This window comes from Aplysia californica, unplaced genomic scaffold (genome assembly GCF_000002075.1).
Source record: "Aplysia californica isolate F4 #8 unplaced genomic scaffold, AplCal3.0 scaffold00776, whole genome shotgun sequence".
Taxonomy (NCBI): domain Eukaryota; kingdom Metazoa; phylum Mollusca; class Gastropoda; order Aplysiida; family Aplysiidae; genus Aplysia; species Aplysia californica.
The window spans coordinates 76243-102100 of record NW_004798046.1 but is presented as its reverse complement, the minus strand read 5'-3'; the positions used below and the strand labels follow the sequence as shown (position 1 = coordinate 102100).

At 40.2% G+C, this 25858-nt stretch overlaps 1 protein-coding gene across 8 annotated transcripts in view; it reads right to left on the bottom strand.

Moving 5' to 3' along the window:
• LOC101845655 (bromodomain-containing protein 3) overlaps positions 1-18338 on the bottom strand; it is a 49065-nt gene extending 30727 nt beyond the window's left edge. For 2 of the 8 annotated variants that reach the window (XM_005109407.3, XM_005109408.3), the window contains exons 1-13: positions 17904-18338; positions 15619-15682; positions 11874-12077; positions 10615-10761; positions 10305-10373; positions 8176-8526; positions 7328-7537; positions 6238-6348; positions 5296-5391; positions 4832-4933; positions 4140-4268; positions 3617-3808; positions 2330-2747 (exon numbers count right to left, since the gene is read on the bottom strand). In XM_005109407.3, the coding sequence (XP_005109464.1) occupies positions 2330-2747; positions 3617-3808; positions 4140-4268; positions 4832-4933; positions 5296-5391; positions 6238-6348; positions 7328-7537; positions 8176-8526; positions 10305-10373; positions 10615-10761; positions 11874-12077; positions 15619-15682; positions 17904-18016 (2206 nt within the window). In that variant the 5' untranslated portion in view covers positions 18017-18338. Of the gene's footprint in view, positions 1-2329; positions 2748-3616; positions 3809-4139; positions 4269-4831; positions 4934-5295; positions 5392-6237; positions 6349-7327; positions 7538-8175; positions 8527-10304; positions 10374-10614; positions 10762-11873; positions 12078-15618; positions 15683-16081; positions 16708-17684; positions 17868-17903 lie in introns of those variants that run through there. The other 6 variants (XM_005109409.3, XM_013088613.2, XM_013088615.2 and 3 more) reach the window with 6 other exon arrangements.
• Positions 18339-25858: the final 7520 nt, after the last annotated feature.

Below are 25858 nucleotides of genomic sequence, written 5' to 3'. Positions count from 1 at the left end.
CACCCTTAATTATGGCTAATGTAATAACGAAGGTTCTAAATACCACTTACAAGTAAAGATTTTTTTTTTTATAAGTCACAGCCAAGGCATCAAAGGTTTTAAACAAAACTAGATCTTAAAAATATACTAATTTTTTGGTATACCCATGGCAAATATGGACTTGAAGTTGTGGTTCATTTGAGCATACAGCTTAGTTTTCTATTATCCACCAATGTTGACCAGTCAGTTTGAACTTAGATATCACAGCAGGTCTGCAGACTGCTTGCTGACAGTTTTAACTCAGAACCAGCAAATAGAAACTAATTTGAATTGACCTCTTTCCGGACAAAATTATTCAACAGGCACAGAACCGCTACCTCCTTTACTCTTCCCACATTTCCAAAGCCCAGAAACATTTTCCTGGTAAAAAATAACATAACACCAGAAAATAACCTGCTGAAAATCAACCTACCCCAACAGATTACCAATTAAAAGTACTAAAAAGCCTCCAACCCACCTAGCCACAGACAACTTGTGGCACATGTTAAGTTTTAATAAGAGTTTTAGGGAAAGTTTTACAAGAAAGTAACAAACAAAAAAGAAGGAAGAGAGATCAGGACAACAGATGTTTGATAGGAAAGAAGGAGCAAACCACACCAGAGCATCCGCCAACCAGCGCCAAAATCCCCCCCCCCCCCCTCAACTAGTCGAACAGCAAGATTTAGTGACAGACATGACAAGTTCACTTTACTCTTAGGTTGAAGCAAGAGTTTTCCAGCAACAGTAATAGGTCATAAAAGTGTTACCACAACAGAGAAACATACTAATAAAGGAGAGATAAGGATGCTACATCTTGGACTTTGATAGAAAAGAAGGAGCACACCACACCCGAGCACCCACAAACCACCAACAATATAACAACTTCACTGGACATCCTGTCCCTTGGCTTTGGCGTTGAGAAAGTGAGTAGTACCCAGCATCAATAAAAGGATAGAGGGGTGGAAAGTGTGTGCCTTTTAGTTATAGTAAGAGTTTTACGGCACTCGCAACAAAATGAGGTCGTATAAGAGCTGAAGATTAGGTGTTACAAGAGAGTAACAAACACACAAAAAAGGAAGAGAGATCAGGACAATAGATGTTTGGTAGGAAAGAAGGAGCAAACCACACCAGAGTACCCGCCAACCACCCACAAAAATGCTCCTTCGTCAGATCACAATCATGAACAATGTAACCAACACTAGTCCGAGCACGCCACCCAACCCTCTTGTGCAACCACTTCAAGATTCAAACCTCGCGACAAACACACATATATACACTATACAGCAACACAATTCCCACACCACACGGCACAGTGGAGTGCCACACTGTCCGTCTTCAACACTTTGCAGTCACACAGCCAGCAGTACAAAATGCCCATCTGGTCACCCACCCAGGAGAGTGACTGTAACAGACTTCCCGGGCCTGGTGCAGGTGACCGGATCGGATCATTTCCACCGTCGCAATACTGGCCAAGTGACCCCAAAGAGTTAAACACACCCAACCACCCAGCCCCCACCCTCCCATGACTAGATTCAAAGAAGTTCTAGCATCTTACGCACACTACACGTAATGTGCAATCAAGCATTTCAATGCCGTCAGAATATCACTCAGTGTGAGGGCAAGCGGGGTGGGGTGGGGGTGGGGGGGGGGCGCTCATGAAACCTGCTATTTTGAATGATGACGGCTTTGTCTCCCATTGTGCTAGACAATCGTAAGGAAGCATGTATACATGCTTTTAGAGATCGTTCCACACATCCATGTGGGTGTTCAAGAACACAGGGCTGCCATTAAGAAAATATAGAGGTTCAGTTGGGGAATGGCATATTGTTCAAAGTGTCCATGAATTCGAGTTTCACATGTTCAAACTATCTATGCTCGACACTACATGTAAGTAGAGAGATGTAGCAAAACATCAAAGGCAGACACGGAAAGTTACAGAGATGGTGCTCCAAGACAACAGTCAAGTAAAGAATGGAATAGTTTCCAATTTACAATATAATCATACACCCCCACCCCCAGTGGCAAAGAACTGTCACTGGACAAAACCTTTCACGTCAGAAAACACAAGGGCTTATGGGAAGGACAGAGAAAAAGAAACCTTTTTTGGTCAAGAAACAACACTTTCACTCCATATATACAAACACGCAACACGAAATGTCGGGATCATACATACCTTAATGACATATCCACGAATTCACTTACACAACAAGTAATCCAATCCGAAATTCACAAGCACAGCCATTCTACATAGAGGTGAGCCAAAATAAGGCATACTCTACATACTTAAAGGCACAAAACCGAACAGGCTTACCTGGCAGCTTGTTTATATCAAGGCTCAGTTGCCGTTTCTCATCGTAAGTCATTGGTTTACAACTGTCTTCATCGTCACTATCAAACGGTGGCACAATGGGCACAGGCAGTGACACTGCATTTGAACGTTTGCGATTTGAGCCTCCACGGTTAATGCTGTTATTTCGAGGCTTTTTCGAAGCAGGAGATTTCTGTTTTGATTTCTTCTTTGGCTTGGGAGTGTCTTTTGTGAGAGCTGGGGGTGGCAATGAAGCCGCTGGTACTTGTGGAGACGGATTGACAGCATCGATGACTTCTTTCTTTACTTCATCTTTTTTCTCCTTTTTCTTTTTCTTCTTGGTCTTGTTCTCGCTTTTTTCTTTCAGTCTTTGGACGTGCTCTTTCGTTAGAGCTGCTAACTGCTCTTGAACTTTTGCCAACTGTTCAGAATGGGATGGGGAATGATCATGATAATCAAGTGGTTGCAAACAGAAGTTGATATACACTTAGACATGTTCATACAATAAGACTTAAGTAACTCCAAATCTCATTTCACTCACCATGCCTATCATAATTATCTTATCTATCATTTTTATTTTGACCCCTTTGAGTGCAGGTATTCCAGAGTTACCAGTGTGTTGAACATGTGAAAAGAAGCAGCAGAAAGAATTTCCTTTTTGCCACATTTGTTTTTTGAATACATTGAGAGTACTTGCTTGGACTTTTCATTTTTTGCTGCTGTTTAAGACAAAATACTAATAAGGAACTAAGCAACGATTATCATAAAGTTTTGATTGAAAAAGGGGTAGACAGTACTTGTTTCGGGTTTAACAAAACACTGTCACTGAAAACATGCACAGTATGCTATAACAAATCTTTCTAGGGACAGGACAAAATAGTCCAACACTTTTTCTCCCTAGAATATACGACTGTTCTTGAGATATTTTCATGCACAGATCTCAGCCTATGAAATAAGACGGACCAGAAATCTCCTTTAAACTTCTCTCCATGACTACTGCTTTTCTCAGAGAAAAAAAACAGGAACTAAAGGAGAGGAATTTATTACCCCCAAAAAATTGTCACATTAAAATACCAAATACAGACGTGCCAACTTAGACTTCAGATTTCACAACAAACAAAATTACATAATGTGAGACTGGGTTCAAAGTATGTGATGAGGCCTTCAGATTCCTGATTGCCCATTCCAGGACAGTTGGCAAGCCTGCAATTAGAGCATTACTTTCCAGGACAAGTTACAGCCCTTGACACATGTCTCTACAATTGTTCTGTCTCTCAACAGTAAACTCACCTGATCTTGCAAATCTTTCAGCTTCCTCTCCCGCTCTTCCTCACTTTGATCATCATAAGAATCGTCCCCGCTAGAAGACAGCCCGCTGCCTTCATCCCCTCTCGTTACCCCAGAGGCTACAGAAGAAGGTGGAGTGGGATCAGTCTGCACAGGTTCCTCTGGCATTCTGGCATATTTTAGCTCAAATACTTCCTGAGGAACAAAAAAAAAACATTTTGTTGAACAAAATCCCCATCCACAAAAAAACGTCCCTACAACTATTCTACCATGAGAGGTTGGATGCAAAATAAGAACAAAATCTGTAAAATAAATACATTGAAGACCTTCAGACTGCCTTTCCTTGCTCACAGTATGTACACATTTCATTGGTCCCACGTTAAGTATTCTCAATGACCAAAAAAAAAAAAAAAAAACAACCCCAAAACATTTCAAATAAAAATATATTGACAAATTTATTATTTTATGTACGGCATAAACACACGCACACAAAAACAACTCCACTCCAACATAAAGAAATTCTCACTTGTAACTTTCTGCCCATCTTGGCCACATCACTGTCCGGAGGGTTGTATCTGTAACAGTTGTGAAAGATCTGCCTCACATCTTCTGCAAATTCCCCGGCACTTCTGTATTCTCTGTCCTCCATCTTTTTCTGCAAGGAAAAATACATTACAAATTTGAAAATTTCAAAAAGCGAAGAGAGAGTTAAAAGAGAAAGAAAGCAACAGGACTTGGCGCTTTTTTTTTCAGCAGTTTTTCACAGAATTTTCGAGATAAAGAGGCTTTTTGTCAGTGTTACCATTTTAAAAAGACCTTCGCAAATTCAATTTTCCAATTTATTTTAAAACTTAGTCACTTCTACTATATTTACGATTTAACAAATTAAAAAATTTGACGCCAAAAATCAAACTAGGCATTTTGTCAGCTAACTGCAGTAGTCTAGAAGAACAAACATAACTTGTGTTTTTTCAGCCTGCATACAATTTTTCTTCCGTAAGGATTCAAAGCAACATGAAATATTCAAGGGTCCTTAGGTGGAAAATATCTACAGGACTACTGGAACAAAAGGAGTGATTGTCCCAATCCCAATCAACAGCTCAGCGTACAATTCCGCCATACGCCGTTTTGAAAAGTGACATAAGATGCCAGTCTTCAACTGTACAATGGAAATAATCAGACTAAGAGGAGAAAGGGTTCAGGCAAAGACAAACCAACCTTTACTGTGCCCAAGTCCATTGGCTTCTTTATAATATCATAGTAGTCATGCAGTCCCAATCCTTCTGCATCCACAGGTTTCAGGAAAGGCCAGGCATACGACTGTTTTAGAGCAACAGAAAGGAAAGGCACAGGTTAGACAAGTTTTTAAAGGCTTCAAAAATATGAACAATTACAACTTCAAAACTCACTACTGAGTATTGAGAGGACAAGTACCATGTACGAAGTTCACATAACAGTTAAAAATCATGCAGCAAAAATTTCACCTTGTAAAATCTTAAATACTTCGAAGTTGTAAAAATACTTCTAACCAAAATATAAAAGAAGAAAATTCTTTCTCATACATCCAATAAAAATATTTACCAGCAATAAAAAGGTAAAACAAGAAATATCAAGAGGCCAAGCTACACCTGGTTTTTACAAGACATGTAGATAAGACATACGTTTGATCCTACTCAACTTACCTGATGCTTCTTGGTCATCAGTTCTTTGACAATAGAGCTGCAGTACCTCATCTGCTCAGACAGTTTTCCCTTTTTTCCTTTGGTGCTATGCTGAGCCTGTGGTAATTTGCAAACACAAAAGCAGAGACACTTAGAACTGTTCAGAATGTTGAATCAGCTTTCAATTCCAATCATTTGATGTTTGCGTACTTGCCATTGTTACATAAATTTCCCCAGATTGAAAAAGTTATTTTATCTATTCTTTTTCTTTTTTTCTCATAAAGACCGCCCTGATGCTGGAAAGCACCAATCAATTCCATGGAAAGATTTTACAATTGGCTACTGTAAGAGTTAATATTTGCTCTGATACCTCAATTCTTCCTGCGAATTGAATCAGTTTTTACAAAAGGATTGGATTTGAGCCAGCTGGAATGGCATGTTCACAAGAAGAAATCCCAAACATTCAATTCTAATTGTCTGAGGATGAAAGTGAAATGGTTTTTATCCATGTTATTCGACATACAGCTGGAGGAAGTTATTGTAAGTCTTCTACACCCACAGACCCTCATTGATATTTCGCCTCTTAACTTTATTCTGAACCACTTATTCATGCAGGGCATTCAATTTTCTTAAACCAATTCATGCTGTAAAAAAAATTTCTGAACCTGAAAAATGTGGCAAAGAAATTAATTACCTTAGCAGATCAGAAAAACAAGATAAAAGCATTCAATAGGTTAAAATGAATTATTTTTTTAATTCAAATTAAAAATTAACAAGTGGATAACTGGATGGCACTGCTACAACTAACCTAAATCTTATTTTCAGTGTTATTCTTGCTCAAACATTAGTGCCTCAATAACAAAAATCTAAGTAATAACACAGACCTTATAAGAGCAAAGAAAAAAGATTTTGTATAATCCGCACTCACTGATCCACACCAATCAAAAGCAAACCTATATTTACATCAGTATATGCGTCACGACGCGATGGAATCAGGTGCTCGTCAATTTCCAGGCTCCCATCTATCTTGGAACTGAAGTCTCCATTTTTTCGATTGAAGGACAAGGGGGTCGCCTGGTTTCAGAGGTAAAATTTGCAAGAAAATGGCCACCAAAGTTGGCGACTTCCATGGTCTGAGAGTTCTTGAAAATTGTTGGTGTAATTTTCTTAGCTCTTAATCAATGTTTTACAGTCAAATCTACACAGAAATGCCTTTATAAACAGACATAAATTATATTGAACAAAAGAAAAATTTTCAATGAAAATTGCCAAACCAGCGGAAAAATGCAGTTTCTTCTATTTCATTATTTTGACGAGCACCCAATTTCACCTGGGCACCTCATATTTATCTCATTAATCTAAAATTAAAAACAACTTTAGCTGACATTTAATTGAATTGAAAGATAATAACTGCACAAAACATTGGCATGCACAATAAAAGTCAACGAATATGAACACCACATCGTGACAAGTGCGCAAGAGTGAAATGGAAGTATAGTCAACATTGCTCCAAAAGAAAAGAGAGAAAAAAACCACGCCGTGTATCTACATTTCACTTCTGCACCTGCACACACACAACACAACACCCCCCCATGTACACAAACTATGCAGTTGCGAGCGCCGTAAAACACTTTACAAAAACCAAAAAAACCCCCCCCAACACACACACATATTAAGTAGCAATACCCGTAACTCACAGAGTACAAATCTTTACAAAAAGAGTCCTCCAAATCTGCTGTGGGGCAATCATAATCAACAGCATATCCTATTCTCCCATGACCAGTCCTTGTACTTAAGTTCATTGTATCCCAATAAAAAGCCATTGGTACTTTCTACAAAGTAGCATTAACATCATACCAGGCCGACTGCAACCCCCACCCCTTTAGAGTAACAACACTGTTAACAGTGCTATATAAAAAAAAAGCATATATATGAAAGTCAAATTCAATATCAGTACCCTTCAATAATCAATCGACTATTTCGCAAACAGAAAGGTTAAGATTAGTAATAAAAAAGTGAAAAAAGTGCCACAGACTGTTGCAGCAAAACTTACACTGGCATCACTTACATTTCCCTGCTCATCGGGAAGGTCTCGTCTGGGTTTTTTAATTTGACGTACACTTTCTCTGCGGTTTGGCTGACCCTTGCCACCAATCTTCATAGGTTCAAATGGTGGATCATACATCATGGGTGGCATGTTTGTAGGTCCAACGATGTTCCCTGGTGTTGTGGTGTCAGCCTTGCGTTTTAAACTCTTTTTGGGCTATACAGAATGGAAAGTGAAAAAACAAAAGCTTTAACCGAACACTTTCCAGCACACATATAGATCAAAGACCATATAACTCTTTAAAATCTATGACACTCTAAAAAGAGAAAAAAGGATTTGCAAAGTACACGACTATGTCTAAAATAAATTACAAATGAGAGAATACTTTCAGGAAAAAATTCTCCAATTACCCTGAATGGAAATGATCAAGCAGAGTTAGCAATCATTCTGTACTGATCATGGCAAAGACAGGCCCACTTTTCCATCTTTATGTTCCTTTTTTTATGAAAAATATATATTTCTCGATGCTTTTTTCAGCTTTAAAAAAAAGGATTTTTGGATTCCCAGTATTGTATCTTGATATCTTCTTTGCTTGACAATCAGTTCCCTTTCTTTTTTTTTTCACCAGTACAGATAGTATTCAAGAATAAAACTAGGGTTTAAACAATTTGCATTGTGCACACCAATTAGAAGTCAAGCATACCCACTGTAAAATGGGTGAAAAGTGGAAATCTTTTCATAATGTACAAATTTCGCTATGTGCGTGATCTAAATACAGGGAAAAAAATCTATACTCTGGGAGCGCGTTTTGCTATGCTCGTGCTACATGGGGGGATCCGACAAAAGCACGCTACCTTGGCCGGTTGAGATGGAGGGAGAACAGCGGGCGGCATGGCCTGAGCGGCGGGCTGTATATCCTCTAGTGGGACTGTCGCAGACATTGCCAGTTTGGAGGCCGTCTGAGAGGCAGCAGTGACAGCGACGGAACTTGCAGCAGCGTTGGCCGTTGCAAGCTGAGCAACTTTAGAGGGTGACTGGTAAGCAGGAGCAGTGGCTGAGCGAGGAGGCGTGCTCCTTGGAATGGGCATGGGTAGAGCGGGCTTGTCCGATGAATTGAGGTTCTTCAGAGCTGACCTAGCGGCAGCTGCAGCCACAGCCTTGGCCCCTCCTCTACCCCTCTTCCCACCTACGGACAGTTCGATTTCCTGTTGAGAAGATATGTCAAGTTTTAATACTAGTAAGAGTTTTAGGAGACTTGCAACACAAAGAGGTCATACAGGTACCGACAATTAGATGCCTAGAAAGGGGGAGTACAGATAAGGTTAACAGATTTTTACAAGGAAAGGAGCAAACCACATAAAAGCACATGCCACCCACCCCCAGTTAAAAAAGTTTTGACAATAACATTAGTTTCAAAAACCCTTTCCCAGAATGGCCTTCCTGAATTTTCAATTTACTTTATCAGTGCTTCCACCAGCTGAAGCTAAAAAGTAAGGAAAATTCCGTCGGGGGCCCCCCAAGAAATTGAAATTTAATACTTTTAAAGGGTTGAAAATGGCATTTGGGAGCATGTTTGAAGAGATCGCCAACAACCCATACTACCTTTTTTTTTCACGAAGATTTTGTCTTGTTTGATTTCTTCACACATATCTTTCCACTGCTGGCAATGTTTAAAAGCAGATTCCCCTTCCATTGCTACTTTAATATAATAAATTTGTCATCGCACCATTGATAGAAAGCAAACCTGGGAATAATGAATAGATATGTCTGCTACCTTCACAATAGTTACCCGCCAGCGTGTACCCTAATTTTCCTCAATTTTCACGTCTGAATGTCGCATGTCACAACCTCGGAACACCACTTCGAATTATTTTTTATTTTAGTAAGTTTTAGCACAAATGTCTTTCATCGCGGCCCTTATCGCGTTCCCGTGCGCAGAATCTTCGCACAGATAATTTCTCTAGATCTAGACAATAAATTTGCGAAAAAGTTTCTTTCTGACTAATTTTCTTTGATCACAAGTCAATATACTTGATCAACACGCAGATTTTCCAGCCGCAGCAACAATCCAAAGATAGACAGACGGCATGAGAGAATGATAGAAAACAGGAAAGTGGCACAAAAAATTCGCCAGATTTTGATAAATCTGCAGGTAAAACATGTACTGCCGACCAACCCGTATTGAATGCATGGGGCATAGCCCAGGCGGTCAGCCTAGGGCACAGCGGATTAATGGCCGATGGCAGGAAATGTGCAATCTGGCAGGCTTCTATACCGTAACTATTGCCAAGATAATTACTGTAAATATTCGTAACTTATACTATACAAGACGATACGAAGGCGAGTACGGATCTTTTGCTACGGAATTTCGGTCGTCCTGCGCTGATAATGATGGAGGAACAAGTACAGAACTGGCAGAAAGTACAGATTTCCGTAAAAATACGGAAGAGTGGAAGCACTGTTTATAATGAAACTGCAAACAAAGCAAGTGAGTGGTTGGCGGGTGCTCTGGTGTGGTTTGCTCCTTTCCTATTAAAAAAAAATGTATCGTCTCTACCTCCTCTCCTTTTTTGTGTTTGTTAACTCTCTTGTAACACTTTTAACCTTCCGCACTTGTATGACCTTAATGTGTTTCAAGTACTGTAATAGGGTTCTGCATCCTAAAAGTCACAGCAAAATTCAACCAAATATATATACACCTTACACTCAAAATCAAAACAATGTGATTTGATTGATAGCACTCCAATCAACACAGTGTGCATAATTTAGGAAAACAAAATATTCTACTCCATCATAGTAAACAAAATGAAGTGAACCATTACAAATGTGTCATTTTGATCAACAGTGCACACAATACACATCTCACACGAAAAATACATAACTCACTATCACCATGCTTTTTTTTTTAACTGGATGAACAAAACATTGTAGTTCTATTTCCTTGCAACAGAGACAATCCCAAGTTGACTACATAAAACATTACCTCTGGAGGCATATCTGCAACCTTGTTCAGGAAAAGCTTCTCCAATTCTTGCGCCATCAAAGTAATATCCTGAAATAAACCCAAACCAAACCGATGCTTGAAAAACAAAAGGGCTTAGAGAACTTTCTACGACTATTACAAAATATTTCCACTATTCGTGGTATTGTCTTTAAACATTTGCTTCAGGAAAAAGAAGTCAACTAAATTAAATACATCTTTTGGTAAAAACTTGAAGGCCCTAGCAAAACACACAAGCCTCCAAAAAGGACCACAACTGTCAAAATACCACAAATGCCCACACAATACTTACATCTCCAGGCTTGTTGTAAACATAGCAATTTGTGAACATGGTGTTGAAATCCTGCATGGCTTCCTTGGCATTGTGATAATAGTATGACTCTAGGCGCTTCTTGATTGTTCCCAAATCCATGGGTGTCTTGATGATTTTGTGATAGTCCTGGAAAGGCAAAACAATATATCCAGATTAAAGGTGACAAACAAATATGACCTGCATCTGCAGATATAACCATACTGTCTAGGAGCACAATTCACTATATCAAACCAATTTGATGGTTAACCCAGGAAAAACATAAACAGAGTAGCGTTTAAAAAACCCAGAGACACAACCACCATAAATGAAATACATTTGATCTTTTATCAAAAGAGTATGTACAGTCAAACAGTCAATGAGGCAAAGGTGAAAATATGATAAATAGAAGAAATAAAATATCTGATAAATGTTTGTCATTGCTTCCAGGCAACGAAAAAGCTTAAAAAAAATATTGTAAAAAAGAGCGCTATGATTTATGTTGATTTACAGCAAATGGAGGTATGTTGCACCATGGTTCAACTTTAAAAATGGAGTCATCGGACCTGTGATTTCAAGACATTCATACCAAAGTTCGGTGTTCTATGCAGACTAACGAATCTATGAAGAAGTATTTTGTTCGTTAACAAACTGCAACACTTTGGTGACATAATTTAAAGCTTCATCCCTTTATCTCACGCAAGTCTTTTCCCGCACCTGTTGTGGGAAGCCCAGCCGAATGCCTATGTCTGACCGGCACCCCGTGTGTGATCATTAAGACACAACAATGCTTTTAATTCACTGCGTTACAGGCCGGAAACGCCACACAAATTACTTTCTGCTGATTAAAATTTCGTTTCGTTCTTGTTTCCGGGTAGTAGGTTTTGTGTAGCAGATGATTTGGTCAAGTACCTCTAAAAGAATTTCTGCGCATGGTCAAATTGTGCCCATTTTCGAAAGATCATAACACCAAAGCGATAAAAGATTTCTGTCGTTTATTTGGCATGTTATCGTACTCTATCTGATGTTTCTGTGGTGTAATGTGTATGTTGTGCAAGGGGGGGGGGGGGGGGGGATTTTTGAAAACGTCAAAAAAAAAAAAAAAAAAAAGAGCCCAGACTCTGGTGCTAATTTTTCAAAAATACCCCAGAATCAAGAGTTAAAACAAATCTGAAAATGACAAGTCTGGAACATGTCGAAACAATATAGCAAAACTCGTAGCATGCAAAAGTATAGAATTAATTTCAAACTGGGATTCTTACGGGTAACTGCAGATTCACAGCATCCACAGGTTTGTGAAAGGGCCAAGCAAACTGGTGTTTCCATACAGCCTTCACTACTGTCTTCAGCATAAACTGAAGCTGGTTTGTATTGCGACCCCGTCGGACCTTCGTCTTCGATGGGGGTGGTGGAGGTGGCTCGTCATTGCCGCTGTTCCCATCATCGTGGTTGTTGAAGTCGTAAACCTGTAAGTCAATAAATATGCACCAATGTATAATGCATGCATTCACATTTGAAACGCCGAGTCACTTTTTTTTTAATCGCCTCATGCTTTAACTATGAAGGGTCGCGAGTATGAAACCCCTGATTTAGCACAGAAGATAACCACTCTGGGCCTGAATATAAAACCAGTAACCTTTTTACTCTAAAAGATCCGTTCTGATACATGCCGCAAATTCCTAGAACAGAATCCTTAAAATATCATACACTATGTTTTAAAAAATGTATTTAAAATCTTTACTTTATGATCTGATGTGACAAAGTCGGGAAAAGAACATCGTTTCTTGTAAGCCTACTTCTATTTCCTCTGTTGTTTTGTATGGGCTAGTTATTTCTTTCTCCCTATTTTGTTGTCACTATCAGTTTCACCAGTTTGCATTCCTATCCCATTTCATCAAATGTTTTTTTTTAAATTAACTGCTCTTGTGAAATTTAATTACAATGCTACAGTAGATCTCGAAATAAACTTTCAAGGTGCCTTTGTTCGATCAGAATCATTTTTGGGCCGAGTTGTTGAGTATTTTCATAAATTTTGTTTGTTTAAATTTGTACAAATTCCAGCTCCATTGAATGTCTTGATTCTAATGTACATCTATTTTCTTCTAAAAGAGACTATTAGAAGATTGAATCCCTGGACCAGGCCAAAAACCTGAAGCTGAATTATTTATATGAAGAATAACAAACCACCAGCAGGCTTTCGCAAATTAACTGTTAAGGTCATATGAGCGCCCAGAACACAAGTTCATAACTTTGAGTAAAGACAACGGCTTTTATAAAATCGAGAATTCTGTGGGATACACGAAGAACAAATTCTTTAAGTTAGCACATTTAAAATATTTCCTCTGGGTCTCCCCAAAGTCCAGACATTCTCTTAGAAAGCACCTGATAGTAAAGTCTGAATCACGTCCTGACATAAAACATTTTTTCTTCTCCCTTAGGAGAAATCTAAGCACCAAGGTGTGTCCTCGGGGTTCCCATTAACCAAGGGGGAAAATGTCCTGTTTTTTTATCTTTCCATTTTTTCTCCTGGATTTTGTTAGTATTTTTATTTTAAAGGGGTTTTTTTCTTTTTAAAGATGACACAGCTATGAAGAACAAGTGAAGTGAACTGCGAGATAAAAATTGTACTATGTCCATGAATAGTCCCTTTTCCAGGGGTGCCAAGGACAGGGGTTGTAGGATAGCTGTAAGGTAAACAAAGGTGTGATGAAAACAACAGGCTCATCATTGTTTGGGGGGGGGGGGGGGGGTGTTAAATTATTGAAGGGCTGCCTACCTCAAATCTCCCATTTCATCTTGAATGAGGGTCAAGATCAGGTAGTTTGGACTAATAATAATAAATAGCATTTATACTGCGCATTTCCATTTTCTAAAAGATGCTCAATGCGCATTACAAAGAAAAAGACATCACATCTTATTAATTGCCATGAGTGTACGTAAAACAAAGTATTATACATATAATATAGATGCATATGTGTAAAAATTTATATGAGAAAAACAGTCTCGCAGTGAGGTTGGAAATGTGTTCACTAAAAATATACAATGCAATAAAAAATTCACGAACGGTCGCAATAAAGTTGAAACGTGAGTAACTAGAAACATTCATTCTATTCAGATAGAAAAACATTTCCGTTCTCTCTCTCTCTCTCTCCCTCTCTCTCTCTCTCATACGCTATTTCCTCAGTCTCAGTCTGGCATACACATGCATATATATAATTATATTGCAGTAAATCATTATGACAGGTATGCTTTGGTGAATAAAAAATGCTTCAGCTGATTTTTGAAAATGGAAATTGTTAGGGCAGATCTTATTTTATATGGGAGTTCGTTCCATACCGGGGGACCAAAAAACAAAAATGAACGCTCGGCGTAAGTTTTGTAATTTTGTTTTGGAGTTTTAAGAATTAGATTATCAGACTAGACTTATGTTGCACTGGGACAAAAAAAGCGAAAAAAACAACTCTTCCCTTGTTACAGTAATCATTGGGTCAAACTTGCTCTCAGTAATATCATGTCTAAGTTTGACATAAGGTAAATTTATTATTTCCCCCGCCAATTCTGCCTAGAGGGATGCTGAAATTTTGTTTCTACTGTCTTTAAACACTGAGAAATTGAGTTTTTTTTAAAGGCACTTTCAGCACTTTTGTTCACATTGATCAGCTGAGCATGTCTCGCAATCGATTCTCTCAGCCTTTCTCACATACACATTTTTTTCTTTTATTTTACTGCTAGGCTTGCATGCGATCGATAAACACATATCTAGGCTTGCAAGCAGTCACGTACCTTCGCAAAACGTTATCACCAAAATAGCTTTAAAAAGGAGAAAAGATTCACTTTTTGACTTAAATTTGCAAGTTATTCAAATTATGAGCGAGATGGGAGGAAACAAGAATGAAAAAAGTGAGAAAAGTTACTCGATCGAAGACCTGAAGGCACAGCTCAGTTTGTGTCAACAGGCAATAGACAATCCTCTACTAACCAAGTCTACATCATCCATTGAACAGGAAAGAGAAAAGAAAATTTTCGCCAAAAGTATGAGACATCAAACCTGCAACCTTTGAAAAATGGATACTAAATAACAATCATCCAGAGTAGCTGCCAGTAAAACCAAAATCTCAAACAGTTATACAAAAACTCCAGTGACAGAATGGGCCAGTTCGAAATCGAACCACACAAATATCTACATACAGTGGTGGGACACATCTTGGACTCTTCCCAGATCCAACTTCATTCAGGCATTCATTTTTTAACTACTGCCTAACCAGTAAAAACCCTCCAACTAAATTACTAAATGCAAAACTGTATTTCAGTCAAAGAACACATTGCCAGGACACAGATCCCTGTGAGCCCTGTGAGCCCTGTGAACACCAATGGTTGGTGCAAGAGCTACATTCATCATCCCACTCGGTGCAACATGCTGACAAAATGCTCACCAATCAGCCTGACCAGAGAAACTACTTCTTAGCTGTCAAAAATAGTTAAAAATGTTCCTCAGGCGTGAATTAACTTTATCTAAGCAATCTAAAAAAATCCCAGTCAACATCCTCATTCCTAAGACCTCTCAGGATACAGTTGTGTTTCAGGAAGTAATATGTTCAGACTCCGGGTAAATCCGAGTGCATCTGAAACATATCATGTCCTTAACACAACATTAAGTACTTCAAACCTGGGGTTACAAAACTTCAGGCCATGGGCTGGATTTTTGTAGCAGATTCAAAATAAATTTATTGAACCCTAGAGCTAGAGTGTAAATTTAACATCTTTTTCTTGCTTTTTGGAAAATTTGTTATCCTCAGATCTTTTTTTTTTAAATCATTTGTGCACTGATAAATCAACAGGTTACACCTGGTTATTTTTCTTTGTGTGTATTCCGTGCACAATATCAAACAATTAGCCTAATACCGCCTGCATTCAGCATTCTCTCAGTTCTCCAGCCCACTTTCTAAAGTTTCATGACCCCTGACCTCTGCTTTAGAAGAAAATGCACTAAAGAATTAAACAACTCACATCAGCAGCATTTGCCGATGCTGATCCTTGCTCAGAACTCATGCTGACACTGTCGTTCACCGCACTGGAAAAAAAATAATAACATGTTAGGCAGGACATACATGAAAAAGTAAGAAGGTAGATCTAGGTGAGAATTTCACTTGCCTAGACAACAACAGGGAAGAGTATTTGAACATTTGAGACTTCTTTTCTTGTGACAGTACTGCCATGATATATTCACAACATATTTTCAAAACATTTTAAAGTGTATAGATTCTAGAAACATTTAGATCTACTAGATCTAGACCTAGCCTTCAAACTACAATGTCGCAAGTCATAAGCTTTTAACTTTTAAAAGAAAGAAGCAATGTCAACATAATAAAATAACATAATTGATAGCATAAATGCGCATCTCTAGCCCTCCGTTGTACTTTGCCGGACCTGGAGCAGGCCAAGCCAGCAGAGTCGCGAGCAAATAGAGTACCTGGGCCAACCCGCGACCACTTGTTGTATTTTGCTTCTCAGCAGTCTCTGTCAGCAAAATAGGTCAGGCAATCCATGTTCAGGGCCGCATCAGTGTGTCAACTTCCGATTTACTGTAATATCGTCAATCATTCCAAAACGTCATTCGCAGATTTCGCATTTTAACATGTTAATGCTCTGCCCTTGGCGCGACCGCATACGGAACAGGGCGCGACCATGCGCGCACAGATATGACAGGTGCAAGAAAGTTGTTAGTACACCATTTAAAGGTTAGTAAAATCATTTCTTTATCAAATTATGATGAAAACAATCATCTTATTATTAATAACAGAGGGTACAGAGACAAGGGGTCGCGGGTTGGGCCAGCTACTCTAGTTTAGTAACTGAAGAAAACTTCTCTAAGAATGTTTCTGATAAGCCTTTCACTTCGAACTCGACTGCTGCACTAGCAGACGATTGACGTTCTCGGAAAAGGATTGACCAAAAGTGGAACTAGACAAGGCACGTAACTCTAATAAAACAGATTGCACACGACCTGCATAGAAGGAAAAATTGGGAACTGGTCGCGTTCTCAGGGCACTGTCGCGCCAAGGGCGGATGTCTCTATAAGAATAGTGGACCACGTGATTAGATTGACCAATTAGCCTGAAGGTATCAGGGTTGTGGGTCAAAGGGCACGGTCGTGATGACTGAAAAACACGGTAAGAGACGTCAGTCGATTGTTGGCAGTCGAAGGGCGATGACGTAGAAAACTGAGCAGGAGAGAGAGTAGTGGAGCCCGGAAACGAAGAATAGCGGGCCACTAGGCACCAGGGCACCATAGCGAAAGTAGTTCCGACCGGTGGTCCGGTAAAGTACAATCTTACCAAGGGGTATCCTGGAGTGACATCAAACAAGATGGGGGCCGTACCTAAAAATAATTTGCGTCTTTCTACGTTTAATCGCATGTGGGAAAAACTGCCGCTGACATCATCCGACATAGACTAGATCTAGAATATAAGGTGGTACAAAAGAAAATGGAAACCCCCGAATGACTGACCTGGGCTGACCAGACAAACAATGAATACTAAGCTTGGGCAGGCTTAGCCTACTACTAGGTAACTAGGCCTGGGTTAAGCCCATCTCACTATTTGTATTAGATCTAGATCTAGATCTATATTTAACAGCCAAAACCTGACTTAATACAAATGATACCAACAGAACATAATGCAATAGAAAGAACAATTGCTAATATGAACACATTCCGAGGATCCCTCCCCACAAACAGGCTAACCCAGTAAACCACACCAAGACTAAGAAGAGACAAGACTGTTTTGGGTTGACGAAAGATCACAACCTACAATCATTACCCTCATTCCAAAACAACTTGCTTTAAGTGGTCAATGAAATATGTGAGTTAGCAATACTGTGGACAAACAATATAGGGTATAAAATACGTCCAAAAAGGTACAGTTCGTGTTCAAACTGCAAGAGCAAAAAGGAAACGATCTCATCGCCATTTTGTCGGTGGAAAGCGCCTTCCCCCCACATAATAATCCTCTGCTCAACACAGTTCTGTGAACATAGAGCAACAAATACACACACTTTCAAGGCTTCAACTGTACCTTTTAAGTCCTTGGAAACATGCACCACATATGAAATACACTGTAACCTTTAATTTTCATTAATTTAAGGAGACGAGCGTTATTTTGCGGATAGCGTTGCGTCAGATTAAACAGCAACTATGGCGGAGAGGTCGTTCAGAACAGATTTGACAAGGAAAGACACAAATGAGTTGCACATGATGAAAATGAGCATTGACAACAATAATAATGAGAATATACCATGAATTAACACTTTGGACGTTCTGCTGGTACCCTGGTAGCGCCGGATGGCTCTTTGGGTCCATAGCATAGGTCAGATTGTCATCAGAGACATTCGCCTCAGCCAAGTACATTACACTCTCCCGTCTGCCTTGGCGAGAGGGAGCCTCGTCCCGTTCAAAAAGCTAAGATTTCATTGGCTAATAAGGGTCACATGGTATACATGGGGCAGTCATTTGGGCATAAACGTACTTGTAGAATTACGTAGATTTACTCCGATTTTGATCGTCAGAGTTTATTAGGGTATACCACAATGATTATAAAGTGTAATGTATGATTCACAAAGTCTAAATAGTACTAAAATGGGGGAAACGGCTTAACCCTACGCGGACTAGGCCTATGAGTCCTTCGTAGGCTAACATTGCCCAAACCGTGTGTCGTGTTATTGTGCAAACTCATCTGGCTTTCCATTGGTTCCTACAGTCACATGATATTACTTATCCGAATCGCATTATTCGGAGCTTTTCTAATTTTGCGGTCTTTTGCGGCCTCGGCCAAGGCTCGGGGTTTTGGGGGGGGGGGGGCTTTTTCCCTGAAAAGGCCGAGCCCTGGACGGTCAGAAAACGTATAGGCCGAGCCTATATTTATATAAAAAATACTCTAGCGTAATTCCGGTTCATTGAAAAGCGCGCCGTTGAGGGCCCAGATAAAGGGCAATAGAGGGAGGTTCCGCACACATGACCACAGCGATACTAGTGTTTTGATGAGCTTTAAATCAATTAGTAGAATATAATTGTTGTTGCTGTAGCGACCACCACTGTTATAACTGTAATATTTTCTGTAGGCTATTAGTGCTACTATTATACTACCGTATTATCGTCTTTTCTTCTTCTTCTTTTTCTCCTCCTCCTCCTCCTCTTCCTCCTCCTCCTCCTCCTCCTCCTCCTCCTCCTCCTCCTCCTCCTCCTCCTCCTCCTCCTCTTCTTTTTCTTCTTCTTCTTCTTCTTCTTCTTCTTCTTCTTCTTCTTCTTCTTCTTCTTCTTCTTCTTCTTCTTGTGACTGTGTCTGAGCATTTTGTAAGGTAAGAATTTTTAATTAAAAATCCGAGTTACACATTCAAACGGGAAGTAATCAAATGAAGACAGCGCCGTTCTAGACATACTTTGGGGGAGTTAATAAATGTGTTAATACATATATACTTACTTTTTTGTTTGTTTGTTCGTTTGTTTGGGTTTTTTTCTGTAAGTGTTTATGGCGCAGGCAACTGCATAAGGTCATATGAGCGCGCGGGACATACTAAACATTTTAATTTGGTAGAGAATTCACTTTCTTCATCCACCGCCTCACCTCCTTTGCTCCCGCCATTGGGCCCCTGACTCTTTCTGCAGCCTTTCTACTGCTCCTCCTTATCGCTCCTTCACTGCTGTCTTTCAGCCACACCCCTGACCTTACAACAGGACAGATCTACACCTAGCCTTCTCGCTTTAGGGCAAAAATCTCGGAGGTCCTGTGTGCAAGTTGCGCTCGTTAAAGATCCCTTAGTGATCCAAAATCGTTAAGAGTAGGCTTGAGCCTCAACCAGGCTAAAATTCAAAATTTTCTACCAAGTGAAAATGCTTAATGTCAATGTGTCCCGCGAGCTCATAAGACATTATACCGTTTCAAACGCCCTAAAACACTTACCCCCCAATATACTAATATACATCACAGGTGACAGGCCTTATGACACATTCAGACGTAAAAATACGATGCAAATGATCAACACCTCCACCAATGATCAGATGACTATCAACGAAACACGTCTACAGGGAGTTGAATCCTTCATAGACAAGGTTGGGGGGAACAGACTCGGGTGGAAAGATAAGAATAAGAAACGCAAGAGGTGCTTGCACAGAACTAAGTAACAGCTTAGTTGTAGTAAGGTTTTACGGCGCTCGCAACTGCATAAGGTCATATGAGCGCAAATGGGTGGATGTCAATAGAGAATCAGGATTTCTCTGCTCACCTCTCTAGCCTCAACAGCACAAAGTCTGCTTCGACTATCAAGGCACCCCGGTTTAAAACCCGGTTATAGCAGTTCACAAAAGTGTGACAAACATACAAGAGAAAGAGGAAAATTATGATAGTAAGGATGAGGAAAGAAAAGGCAGTATTTCCCCCTATGTTGTTTCGGCACAGTATGAGCATGACATTGATAAGTCTACTGTGCATAATTATGAACGCATTAACATCCCCCCTTTGGGAATAGTCTAAAGACACTTCAGTCAGTGGTACTGCCCTGGTGAGGGGGCGGGGGGGCGATATGTCAACATGCAGTTATTCAAGAAAAATCCTTAAAATGCACCATGGGAACAAACAAATCAACAGAAAATTGAAAGAAATCAGAAAGAGAAAATGAAAGTGGATTGGACACGCCTTCAAAAAAGTAAAAACCAACATTCCCCACCAAACAAAGAAAAAAAGGAAAGCGGCGTGTCCACTACAACCCGACTTTTTTGTTACAGGGAGGAAGCAAATCAGTCTGTAGGTTTCCGGTGTGCGTGTCCACCTATAACTGTCAGTTTGGAAACGATCAGACCAGACAGTTGGCCTACTGGCCTCCCTGCTATGTACATTAGACCATTGTTGTAGCTTTTCGTTGTGCTTTTAGACACTCTTGGCGTAAATAAATGCGTACTAGTATATCTAAATATTTCTACTATCAGTTTTTCATCTTCTATCTTTTTTCTCAACCTTTCTCTTCAAACTCCGAGTAAAAGCTGACTGAGTAACAAATAACAAACCAATGTTTTTCACACAACCTTATCAGTAAATCAAAACGTTTGTATTCACTGCATGAAAAACCAAACAAGACCTACGCCTCAAGAAAGAGTGTCTTTTGATGTTTCTCTCGTACCAGTAATGTACTTTTATTTTTTAATCATTTTTTAAAAATAGTGCCTTGTGCCTGTTTTTGAGTAAAGCCATCAGCGAATTTGCTACTGACACCACCGACGAAACCAGGTCGTCAGTAGTCACCAGACTGTGTCCTCAGTGTCGGACTATAAATAGGTGGAAATTAGAATTAATAATTTTTTTTTTTTTTTTTTTTTTTTTTTTTGTAAAGTGTTTTACGGCGCTCGCAACTGCATAAGTTCATATGAGCGCGCGGGACACACCTAATGTTTTCAGTTGGTAGGAAATTTGGAATTTTGCCCGGGTGGCGGCCGAAGCCTACTCTTATCGATTTTAGACCACCGAGGGATCTTTAACGTGCGCAACTTGCACACGGGCCCTCCGAGATTTTTCGCCCTTGTCCGAGAAGGCTAGGTGTAGATCTTTCCTACCCGAAGATCAGGGGTGTGGCTGAAAGACAGCAGTAAGAAGAAGCGAAGGAGAAGCAGTAGAAAGGCTGCAGAAAGAATCAGGAGCCTAGAGGAAGGGGCAAAGGAGGTGAGGGGGTGGGGGCAGAAAGAGGAGACGAAAGCAGACGACAGAACATGGCTAGAGAGCAGGAAATGAGGTGAAAGGAGACAAATTTAGAGAAGAAATTTTTCGGTCGCTACCCGGATTCGAACCCGGGACATTTTGAATGAGAGGCCAACACCTTAACCTCTAGGCCACGAGAGCCCCCTGGGTTTTTTTAATTAGTAAAATTGTTAAATGCGTTTAACCATTATAGTTTACGCGAAGACTTTGCTTATTTTGAGGCGTTGATTACGAATTTTATGACGTTAGGTTTTTCATCCAAACTTAAAATATTTTTTTTAAAGCTCTGGCGGGGCCTATGGTTGATGAGGGTCACCACAAAGCCCGACAAAAATGCTGCACGCAGCGTTCCAACCAACACATCTCTTGTAGGGAGGAGTTGTGTCGTTTTGGTAGACACAGCCAAGCGGAATTTCCTAATTACCGCTGTTTTCTGAGGTTAAAAACCGGTACTCCATTTCGACAAGCGACTCTCCGAAAGACAGACGACAAACGGTCGGTCGATTTCTGGTTTGGTGGACACGGGGCCAAAAAGTACCTGGAGGATGGACTTAGATTCGGACCTTGATGAGATGGGATATCGCCTGCTGGACAGAGGATGAGACTATAATTACATTTGTATATAAATACACACACATATATATATATATATATATATATATATATATATATATATATATATATATATATATATATATATATATCTCGGGACAGGGGTACAGGAGAGGTCTTTGGCCTATACTCCGGCACAGGGGAAGAGATGATGATGATGAAGATGATTTTTTGTTTGTTTCCTTAATGGGCCTGACGGACTCCACGAAGAAATCTTGGAGCGAGAGCGAGGCTCTTTTTTCTCGTCCAAATAACTCCATTCGAATTGCCATTGTTCCTGGACATTCTAACATATGTTTATCATCCTCCTTTTCATGGCTGCATCTTCGACAACATGGGCTGAGCTCTTCATTCACAAAGTTCTTATACCATCTTAAACTCCAATGATGGTCCGACCGCAGTCTGGCCAGCTCAACCTGGTCCCAGCGACATGTGATAGATTTTTGTTCCCGCTTATAGGAGTAACCAGAATACACACCTTCGCAGTATCCTGCGACAGCCGATCCATCGGTGAAAATTGTCACATCCGCACCAACCTCTTTGATCACATCCTCAGCTGCTTCACGTCCCTTTACAGGATCATCACCTTTTCCTTTTACTCCTATCAGTTCTGTCCGAATTTCGATTTCGCCACGGGTCTCCCATGGACAAGCTCTCACCAGATTGATCGGCCATCGATTCTCTGCTTCAGGGGGGGAGGTGGTCTGCTAGATCGGTGCCCATCCGAAACCAGCTTTTCCTGCCGTTTTTAGGCTTGACTGCTTGATCAAGGGCTTTCTTTCTAGGATGGTTGTCTGGCAATCACTTAGTCATCTCTATAGACTTGAGGCATGTTCTTTTTGTGTAGGTGGTGTAGTGCTCAATTCAGGTCTCATAGCGCAGCGTTTCTGTTGGTCTTGTTTTGAGCTGACCTGATGCAGGTCGGAGGGCTTTGTTTTGTATTCTGTCCAGGGCCTTTGCACTAGTCTCACTGAGCCAAGGCTGCCAAACTGGGGCAGCACAACCCATCTTGCTTTTCACAAACATCTGATATACTTTCTTGAGCGACTCCTTACACCAGCCCCATTTTGAGTTACTGACAGCACCGACAACCTTCATTTTTGAGGTTGCACTTTTGGACACCTCCTCAGTGTGCTTGTTGAAGGTTAGCTGTCTATCCAGATGATGTTGATGATTTTTTTTGGTTTTGTTTCCTTAATTGGCCTGGTGGACTCCACGAAGAAATCTTCGAGTGAGAGCGAGGCTCTTTTTCGGTTCCATTGACATTATACTCAGAGGCACATCCACTCGTCCAAATAACTCCATTCGAATTGCCATTGTTCCTGGAAATTCAAACATAACATATTTGACATCCTCCTTTTCATGGTTGCATCTTCGACAACGTGGGTTGAGCTCTTCATTCACAAATTTCTAATACCATCTCATGATGATGATGATGATGATGATGATGATGATGATGATGATGATGATGATGATTTTTGTTTTGTTTCCTTAATGGGCCTGACGGACTCCACGAAGAAATCTTGGAGCGAGAGCGAGGCTCTTTTTTGGCTAGATTGTCAATATGCTTAGCGGCACCTCCGCTCGTCCAAATACCTCCATTCGAATCGCCATTGTTCCTGGACATTCAAACATATGTTTGACATCCTCCTTTTCATGGCCGCATCTTCGACAACATGGGTTGAGCTCTTCATTTACAAAGTTCTTATACCATCTTAAACTCCAATGATGGTCCGACCGCAGTCTCGCTAGCTCAACCTGATCCCAGCGACATGTGATAGATGATTGATGCTGATGATGATGATGCTGATGATGCTGATGATGATGATGATGATGATGATGATGATGATGATGATGATGATGATGATGATTTTTTTTTATTTCCTTAATGGGCCTGACGGACGCCACGAAGAAATCTTCGAGCGAGAGCGAGGCTCTTTTTTGGCTCCATTGCCAATATGCTTAGCGGCACCTCCACTCGTCCAAATAACTCCTTTCGAATCGCCATTGTTCGTGGACATTCAAACATATGTTTGACATCTTCCTTTTCATGGCTGCATCTTCGGCAACATTGGCAGAACTCTTCATTTACAAAGTTCTTATACCATCTTAAACTCCAATGATGGTCCGACCGCAGTCTCGCTAGCTCAACCTGATCCCAGCGACATGTGATAGATGATTGATGCTGATGATGATGATGCTGATGATGCTGATGATGATGATGATGATGATGATGATGATGATGATGATGATGATGATGATGATGATGATGATGATGATGATGATGATTTCGGTTTTGTTACTAATACTAGTCGGAGTCTTTATCCTGAAAATTCAACCTGTTGATAACTGTAAGCTATCTTCACACATGTAGGCTACTGAATTATATAGTTCTTCGAAAAGTTATGCTTATTGCTTTATTACATGTACTTTGAACAAGGTACTTTGAACAAGGTGTGGCTATCTGTTATAGTGCACTGGTCCTAGCTTTGAGCAACTTTTTGACAAATTATCAGATGTAATCCTTGTATTTTTAAACAAAACGAAAAAATCATTTCATAATTTTGCGTTCTTAATTACGTTGTGCTACTGCAAACTGGGTGTTTGATATAGTATTGAATGGTGGATACAGGTATATCATGGCGCACATTTCATTAGCCTGTCTGTGAAAGGAAAAAAAGGTATAACCATGTGAAGACGGTTTTGTTGGTTTGCTTGCTTGTTTGTTTGTTTGTTTGCTTGCTTGCTTGATTGATTGATTGATTGATTGGTTGATTGATTGATTGATTGGTTGTTTGCTGGCTTGCTTGCTTGCTTGCTTGCTTGTTTGTTTGCTTGCTTGCTTGTTGGTTTGCTTGTTTGTTTGTTTGTTCGTTTGTTTGTTTTCTCAAAACTGCATTTTTACAAGTACGGTATATGATTTTAGTGCAAAGAGATTTCAGAGCCTGCTTGTTCAGATTTCTTTGATAACTGGCCTCGTTGTGGACAATAGTCATGGAAGCTACCCGGCACAGATGACTAATTAGCCTACTAATAGGCCCATTCATGCGATGTTTTTCATATTACGTGTAGCTTTGTACGTCCCGCGTGCTTCAGGGTAGACGAGTCGGTAGCGAATTTCGGTGTTTTAGTGAATCTTACTTATCTATTTACTTACTTACTTCCTCTCTCCTTATACCGTCAGGTACATAAGGCAGAGAGCAGTGTTGACTGACTGACTGACTGACTGACTGACTGACTAACTGACTGACTGACTTACTCACTCTCTCCCTGTACGGTCAGGTACATAAGGCGGAGACCAGTGTTGACTGACTGACTGACTTACTTACTTACTTACTTCCTCTCTCCCTATACCGCCAGGTACATAAGGCAGAGAGCAGTCGACGCCACGCTTGTCTGTCCCGGGCCACGTCCTCCAATTTCGGCACATCCAGGCCATGGGTGATTGTCTCATCTCTTATTGTGTCTCTATAGCTTCCAGTTGGTCTTCCCCGCTTTCTCTTTCCAGTTGGTTTCCAATGCCACATCTGATAGGGCAATCTCGTCTTCGGCATTCTCAGAGCATGTCCCAGATATCTACATCTTCTCTTTTTTATTGTTGTGTTGATTTTATTGTTAATTCCAGCTCTTTCCTACACTTCATTATTTGTAATAAATTCGTTCCATTTTCTTTGTAAAATTCTTCGTAGACATTTTGTTTGGGAGCTTTTTAATTTTCGTTGAAAAGTTTTAGCGAATCATATGTCATCGCTGGTGATTGTTACTCCATTTTCAACTCTGCCAGGTTATTGAAGAGGTGAAACTTCCGAATTCAACGTCCACGAGCCAGATAGGTGGACGCCTCAACAACTTTCCAAAATAACTCAAGTTCAGATGCCCCGTTGGAGATTCAAATC